The following is an 8,283-nucleotide window of genomic DNA, read 5'->3' as shown; positions in this document are numbered from 1 at the left end:
CCATTAGGGCTTTAGCACTTGACTAATTCAGGTACTTAGCATCCTATAGACAGGGACGGTTTGAAAGCAGGCAGTGTTTGCAGCGGGGAGGACTGTTTATATAAACAGGACACCTCTGTAAACGACACTAATATTTGGGGTTAGGTGGCGATGGAAGGGAAGGTCCTCTTGAGCCGGGAGATTCCCCAGTAACCGGGCGCAATTCTTTCCTCGCAGCTTTTAAGGGAGAGGGTTCGGGGCTTTGGGACGGTATTTTTTTGGGGGGGTGTGCGCACAACCTACCATGGCCACATCTGGCAGGATCAGTTTTACAGTGAGGAGCATTTTGGATTTACCAGAGCAGGATGCTATTAGCGTAAAGCAAGCCTCTGACCATCACCACTCAGCGGAGAACTACAGCGGCTCGCCGTACCGAGGGTGGATAGAAACAGACAGAAATCACTATCCCTGTGAGTATGAAGCGGACAGGAATTCGCCATCTCCACACAGCTATCTTTTATTTGTTTCCCCTCTTCCTTTGGGGAAGATGCGAAGAAGCGAATCGCCAGCGTGTGTAGCCTACAGGATCGGGGGAATCCAGGCTGGGAATCTTATAGAATATTACTGCATTGCAACAATGAAACAGCAGGAACATCCTGGCCACGAGCTTAAGAGAGAAAAGGTTATTTTTTTTTCCGTAGGTCTGTGCATATTCCCAGCTATGGCAGGAAGCAAAACCTCAGGCTGTGTCCGCCCGTCTCTTTGCGCTTATCGTTTAAGCTCGCTTCCAGGAATCTTTTTTTTTTTTTTAATTATTATTATTATTTGTTTGGCTATGTTTTCTTTCCCCCCCTCCCCCCTCCCGTTTCACTGTTGCAAGCAACCCTGCCCTTTTGTGCCGGCGCGGTTTCAGGTCAGCCCAGGCACCGCAGCGGCGAGCCAAGGCGCAGCCCGTGCCTCGCCTCCCGGCGCTACCGCGGCGCCTGGACCCACGCGTCTGCCACCGCGGAGAGCGGCTCCGGCTCCAAACCCAGCTGTGCAGCACCTTGTCCTGCCTCACACACCTAAACTGTGCCGCAGATACACGGCGTGTAGCGTCCCTGTGTGTGCGCAGGGGCAGAGCGTCCTTTGGAAGGATGCGGGAACCCCATGGGGATGAGTTAATATTAAGGCGATCGAGCGGCCGGAGGAAAGCAGTAATGAAAGGACCGGGCAGCCCGATATGACGTTTTGTCACCGGGCGAGCACAAGCGCTACCCGCCCGCAAGCCCCCGGGCTGCGCGTGGCGAAGCCACCGTGCCCGTGAGGGGACGGGCAGCGGGCGCCGCTGCCCCGCGGGGGACCGCACGCTCCGGCCCATGGGTGCTGTTCAGTGCATTCGGGGGGTGAGCTCACGGCTCTTGTTGACTGTTGGGATTATTCCCGCCCGGCAAACAGCCGGGGCTCTCCCTGCGGACGGCGTTTCGGCTCTCGACGGCCCGCCGCCGCCTCGGTGCCTGCGCCGCGCCCCGGCCCCTGCCGCCCCCTCTCTCTAACCCCCTCGCTGTCCCCAGCTTCCGACGAGAGCGGTCCGGAGCTGAGCTTGCCCGACTCCACCCAAAGGTCGCTCCCCGCCCGCGGCTCGGAGGCCGAGGAGAAGAAGAAGAAGCGGCGGGTGCTCTTCTCCAAGGCGCAGACGCTGGAGCTGGAGCGGCGGTTCCGGCAGCAGCGGTACCTCTCGGCGCCGGAGCGGGAGCAGCTGGCGCGGCTGCTCAGCCTCACCCCCACCCAGGTGAAGATCTGGTTCCAAAACCACCGCTACAAGATGAAGCGGGCGAGGAGCGAGGGCCCCGGCAGCACCCCGCCGCGCCCGCCCGCCCTGCTGCGCCGGGTGGTGGTGCCGGTGCTGGTGCGGGACGGGGAGCCCTGCCGTGGCTGCCCCGCCAGCCCCCCGCCGCCCGCCGCCCCCCCCAAGCTGGGCTGCGCCCTGGCGGGCTGCAGCGCCCAGGCCGCCCTCGCCCTGCAGGGCTACCGCGCCTGCCCGCCCGCCTCCGCCGCCCTCGGCGTCTTCCCCGCTTACCAGCACTTAGCGCACCCCGCCGTCGTCTCCTGGGGGTGGTGACAGCGGCGCTTCGCCCTGCGGGGCCGGACTCACCCCACGGGCGCGGGGACGCCCGCCCCAGCCGCGGCTCGTACCGCGGGGAGGGCACCGGGGCGCGCCGGGGCACGGCGGCGGCCGGGCGGGGCGGGCCGGGCAGCGGGCAGGCGCGGGGGGCGGCGGGCAGGAGGGGGCTGACCCGAGCCGCCCTCCCCTCCGCCGGGCTCGGCCGAGGGCGCCGAGGCCGGGCCCGGCTCCAACGTCGTAAAACCTCCGCTCCTCCTGCTCCTTCTCGAGAGATCCCTTGCTAAAAAACCCACAAAAACCATTAATCCTAGCCACCCCATTTATTTTGAAGTAGCTAATTCTTCCGGTGACTAATAAAATGATTTTTGGCAAATAAATTTTTCCCGGCGGAAGAGTGTATTTTTGACGACTGGGGCTTTTTCCTGGGATTGCCTCCCGTGCCATAAAGCTTAAACACTTGCCTCGATCGCGCCGGCGGCATTTCACTTCCAAGTTCGTTTATTTTACCCACGTGCGCCGGTAAACGGCGAATAAAGTTTGCTGCGAGCATCTCCCGGTGAGCCTGGTGGTACGTCTGACGGGAGGCGGGAGCCCGAGGCCCCCCGCCCCCGGAGGCTCCCCGGCTTTGCGGCGATGCCCGCGCCGGCCGGGACCCCGGCGGCTTCCCCGGGTCCCCCCGGTCCCGCAGCGCCGGGCAGGGCCGCCGGGCAGGGCCGCCGGGCCGTCCCGTCTTTTCTGGAGCCGCTGAGGCAGCGCCCCGAGTTAAGCCAGCCTTCCCCTTGGTCTGTGCCTGCTCCGAAGGTGGGCTAGGGAAGGGTAGCCAAGAGGATGTAGTGATGCCTTTGAACGCCTAGGGAATGATGTTCTGAACCGCTGTGATGAACTGTCGATTTTATTAATTTGCGAGTAAAAATATATCATTGTCCTGGTAACCGCCAATGGGGACACTCCCACCCCCTTCCCCCGCGAAAAATAACCCCCAAAAACAACAATAACAAAACCGAACCAACCCTAGCTCTATGAAATGTAGACTACACCGGTTGCCTCCCTTCCGACGGGAGCCGCGGATCAGGAACGCGGAGGGAATATCTGGGGGCGGAGACACCCCGGGGACAGATGCATTTAGCCTGCCCGCCGAGGAACGGCTGTCGGGCGAAAGGGACCCGCAGAAGATGTTTGGGGTCTTTTTTTTTTTATTCCCTGGAAGGAGGCTACTTCGGACCAGCTGTGCCCCTGGGATGTGTGGTGCTGTCTAGACATCCCGGGGAAGCCCCGGGGAGCGGGACCGCGATGGCAGCACGGCCCCGCTGCCCCCCAGCCCTGCTGCCCCTCCACCGGGGTGGGGCGGCCGCCGTGAGCAGGATGAGGCCCGGGCAGGGCAGGGCGGGTCGGATGGAGAGACGCCGGTCCTCCCACCTGCATCCTCTTCCCTGCTTGGGTAGGGGGCCATGTGCCAAGGGGGCCATGCAGGGTGGACCAGGCTTCTGGGATGTGCGGGAAGGACCCAGGGAAAAATACAGCCTCTGTGTCACCTGGGTTTTTTTTCCCTGTTTTTTTTTCCCCCTCCCCCCCCCCCCCCCCCCTTTATTTTTCCTCCTGCCATCCGAAATCTTTTTTTTTTCTTTTTTTTCTTCTCTCTCTCTCTCTCTTTTTTTTTTCCGTCTCAGCTGCTGGCCACCTTGTCTCCCATATGGATGGGGTTATCTTAGAAGAATCTCCCAGAGAATCGCTCCTTAAACCTCCTTTTGTCTTGGGGGCTGAAAAGAGCATTGTTGTGCATGAAAAGGACCTAGACAAAATCCGCACTGTTTCAATTCAGGACTGTTTAATCAGTCCCTAGTGACAATTTTATGGGTTTTAGGCGGTACAATAGTACCTTTTAAAACCTTGTGGCCTTCATGAAAACAAAGGGCTTGAATTTTATGGGCTTACAACTCCAATTAGAACAGTGCCAATGTGTATAGGAGATTATCAAATTTGTATCATAAAACCCCTTTATAATAAATGATCGGTGGAAGCTGGGGAGGGGCTGAGGGAGAAGGGACCCGGGCTTCGAGCAATGGACTTTGTCGCATATAGTTTTAAAAGTGCACATGCTGCTCTCCATTTTAACTCTTTGGGACCCAGCTATGCAGCAGGCTCAGCAGTGGAAATTGTGTGACATAGTCATTAGAAATGGAAACAAAGACAAGAGGAGAAGACCCCTCCTCAGCCCAAATCTACCCTCCGGCAGCTTGCCGAGGGTTTGGAAGCATCCCACCCGGAAGGCTCCCTCCCTGGTTCCTTGGTTATCTGGGCTGTTCTCCTGTCCTGGAGCCCACACATGGCCATAGGAAGGATCTGTAAAATAGGAGGTCTTCATTACATTATTGCTTTTATCTGCTATTGTTTGTACAGGCCATGACAGAGGATGCTAGGGTGTCCCTTCCCTTCCCAGTCCCAGGCTGCAGGGATTTCCTCTCCTCACCGACTGCAATGTCCCCCGGTGCAGGTTTCTTGATGCAAAATGTGCGGTTTATGAGCGTTGCCTTTTACCAAACCCAGGGAATAGGAAAGGTGCCATTCTTGGGCACCAGCAAAGGCTGAAGCAGTGCCCTTGCAGGCTGAGGGGAAGCCACCACAACAGTGGTGCAGGATGGGTGACAGAGTCAGGTTCAAGTACTGAGCAAAGCAGTCCCCTTCATTTGATACATCCAAGTAGAAAGAAAAATGTATTAACTAACGAGTCAATTCAATAAGCTATGGAGATTTCCAGCAAAGTCTTGTGAAGAAGATAGGGTGGGACCGAAAATATTATTTTTCCCGGCAGAAACGAATCAATCCATCTAAACTTTAAGTGTATTTAGCAAGGAAAATTGATTTGTTAACCTTACCAGTGGTTAAGCTGCATCTAGGAGATACATCTTAACAAATGTCATTGATAATGGCTTTGAGGCAAAAACTTACTGCTTTTCAGTGTATTTTCTGTTACTTTGGCTTGGTTTTTAATAAGGCACAAAATCACCCCCATTGGTTTGGGGTTTTTTCCCTCCTACTCAAAGGGGTGAATGCACACACAATCTCTGCCTTTTCTCCCTTTCTTTTGCCCCACCAGGTCTCGCTGTTACTTTCACCCTGCAAACAGGCCTGTGATTTCACTGAAGCTAATGAATAAACATGCCATGATCAAGACCTAAATGCCATCTTCAGCTAATGAAAAGCATTGCTAACATCTTCAAACATCTTCCCCGGTGCTTTATTCTTAGTCAGTAAATAAACTATTGACTTTGCAAAGGCCCAGCCCTGTTTCAGTGGGAGCCCCTGGGCACATGTTTGTTAACTCAGAACTAAGGCATTACAACAAATCACTAGGCTGCCTCCAAAAAGTGGGCAACAGTTCTGAAAAGGCATATCATCGAGCTTCTTAGCAATAATTTATGAATGAGTTGAGTGTGCCCCTGCCAATGCATGCCCATCATTAGTCTTTGGGTACACAGCATGCATTTTAAAAATTGAAGCAGATGAAAAACATCACCTCCCAAGCAGAACTCAGCCACGAATCAAAATAAATTCTCTTATCACTGACTTAGAAAAGGCTCCTGGCAGCCTTGCGGTATGTGTGTCTGGGTTAATAACCCATCTGGACTCTGCTGTTAACTAAGTGTGAGTTAGGTCTGTGGAAACTTTTCGGGTTTTTCAGCCCCTCCTACTTCGTAGCACTGTGTAGGAGTAAGCCTTCCAGCCCTGGTGGAGCTCAGCTGATGCTGGAGAGGGGCAGTGAGCTCACTTTCAGAAACCAGGGGTGCCCAGCACTACCTGTGGAGGAGCACAGGCTTGGCTCTCCCTGCACTCAGTGCCCTTTGCAAGCCAAAGGTCACTGATGAAGGTGGTGTCTTCCTGGACTCAAACACTTGATAACTGCCGCTTCTTGAAAAGATGGGAACAGCAGGGATACACGGAATGGGAGTTTCTGAGCCTTACGAATGGCACTCAGCTCTTTCATCAAAAGCCTAGATAGCACATTTTCCTTTTCCTCAGCTGGTGCTTCCAGCCCTTGAGCACTGGTCCAGTCCCATGCATATTTGCCATCAGGTAGTGCACTCTTTCCATAATTCCTGCCATGACCAAGGAATTGCAAAGCAAAGACTCCACTCCATCTACTTGACATTAAAAAAAAATCAGACAGTCAAGTGCCACGCAATGACAGAAGGACCCCAGGTACCTCACGTAACTTCTAGGAGGCTTCTAACTCCTCTAAGTTAAAAGAGAACTTCCTGTGGGAAAGCCGGCAGTGGATGCAGAGTTGCCCATGTCAGAGAAGTTGCTTTGTGCTCCTCAAGCATAAAGCTCTGCTCAAGTATCACACAGGAGTAGAGTAGCTCAGATCAGCAGTAACTAACATCATTAATATGATAAAAAAATCACTTACACATCTAAAGGATTTAACAGGGATAAGAGATCCCTGCCTGCCACTAAGCACAGATTACTGAGCTATGAGATCAGGATTACTTTTCATCATATTCAGGCTTACAATTGCATTCTAAACAGTGAAGGCAACCAGCTCCACAGACTGAGGATGCTGGCAGTCGTACCAGTTTTCATCCTGTTTTCTCCAGTCCTCTTGTATTTAAAAGAGGTCATTAAGTGTATTGGAAATGTACCCTCCAAAGATAGGTCTCCCAAGCAAAAACTGGGACACCTCTCTCCAGAACAGAGCTATACTTTTCTTTATATTCAGGACCAATATGGAGAATGAGTCCATTTCAGACACCCACGGGCCTCAGACTATCTTCCTGAACAAAAGGAGATCAAATCATTTAGAGACAATGTCATGTCAGTTTCTTCTTCACAAGCCTTTGTTCCATCTAATGCTTAAACTTGGGAGTTAGATATCCTCTTCAGAATCTGGCAGAATTTGGCTATGGATGAGGAATAATTTAAAAGAGAAAAGGAACAGAGAGAAACAACAAGAAGATGCAGACAAACCAGCAGCAACAATGAAAAGCATAAATCTCCTCATCAGGTCTGGAGCATGGAGGGTGCCTTTCCATGGGGCTGTCCATTCTGCCTTCAAGCAGTCAGCCAGATTCCTCCATGGCATCTGACATGCAGGACAGTCCTGCTCACTACTTCATAGTGTCCCTAAGGACAACAATGATTTCTTGACATTCCCAACAGCCACAGTATTTTGCTTTGCAATATTTGTTGGCAGGAAATATCAGACTTTGTATGCTGGGAATGCAGTTTTCTTCTTGCCTCCTTATTTTCCTGTTGTGGGTGGGTGGGAGATTTGGTGCTAAGTTAATGACGTTATGATGTTCAACACTAATCATGATTTTACTAAATCATAAATATAGCCACTTAAATTATATAGAAAATACTGATCTGGAGAGAAAGAAAAAAATTGTTATTTTTATAAAATTGATTGATTTCTGTATATAGTCAAATTTTAGGATACTGTTGCTATGTTGGAGTGTTTCCATGTCTTACCCCATATGCATTACATGTATTTCAGTAAATCATGTCTTTCTTTAGCTTTGATAAAAGGGCAATTGAGAAGAAAATGTGCTACTGCTACTTCTCCATATATGAATACTATGGAAAATGACTGAAGATCACAGCCATCTGTTGTATTTTTGCTTAGACATGTGACTGTGTAAACTGTTTTCTTCATAAAACCTGTATAAAGCCTTTTACTTCTTTTTTCTACTACTGTTGTCTTTCTGTAGCCATTCGTCAAGGTTTGTATCCCGCCTTGGATATCCTCTACACCTACCCCATATGCTCATGACTTTCCAAAATTGCCAGGCAAAGTAAACTTCCCTGAAAAGGCTGCAGCCCAGTATGGAAAGGTGCCCAGTAGCTAGTGCAGTGCTTTTCTGGAAGCTGTTGATTTGCGTCTTTCTGTTGTTTGTGTGCATTCACGTAGAGCTCCTAATTGGACACATCTGCTCTCTGCGAAATAAAGTATCATCTGTGATGATTGCTTTGCCATCACACTTCAGAAAATGCATCTGCTGCTGCTAGCTGGGTACTGGCTGGGGGCTCCTCCCGATCTCTTCCATTTCCCAGTTGCTTTCTGAGAGCACCGTATTACCAAATGTCCTTCTGCGCTGTTTGCACATACAGTTACAAGGCGGACGTAACCGCTCCTACTTAGGTCTTCCCTTGACTCTTTCCTTTTACCTCTGCTACATTGGCCTCAGGATGCCACACCAATG

General features: G+C 52.0%; 1 protein-coding gene across 1 annotated transcript; it reads left to right on the top strand.

Annotated features, from left to right (window-relative positions):
• Window positions 1-283: 283 nt before the first annotated feature.
• Window positions 284-2,080, top strand: NKX2-8 (NK2 homeobox 8). The gene is made up of 2 exons (XM_037393457.1): window positions 284-449; window positions 1,533-2,080. Exons 1-2 carry the CDS (start codon window positions 284-286, stop codon window positions 2,078-2,080), a joined length of 714 nt encoding a protein of 237 aa, XP_037249354.1.
• The last annotated feature ends 6,203 nt before the right edge of the window (window positions 2,081-8,283 follow it).

Source organism: Falco rusticolus, chromosome 7 (assembly GCF_015220075.1).
Source record: "Falco rusticolus isolate bFalRus1 chromosome 7, bFalRus1.pri, whole genome shotgun sequence".
NCBI lineage: Eukaryota > Metazoa > Chordata > Aves > Falconiformes > Falconidae > Falco > Falco rusticolus.
Note: the sequence above shows the minus strand (reverse complement) of the source record. Positions and strands in the feature narration are given on the sequence as shown.

Bases quoted from the DNA above. Each gene is read 5' to 3' on its own strand.
- NKX2-8 (XM_037393457.1), top strand. From the start codon at position 284: ATGGCCACATCTGGCAGGATCAGTTTTACAGTGAGGAGCATTTTGGAT. The intron at 450-1,532 runs GTGAGTATGAAG...CGCTGTCCCCAG, and splicing joins AGACAGAAATCACTATCCCT to CTTCCGACGAGAGCGGTCCG.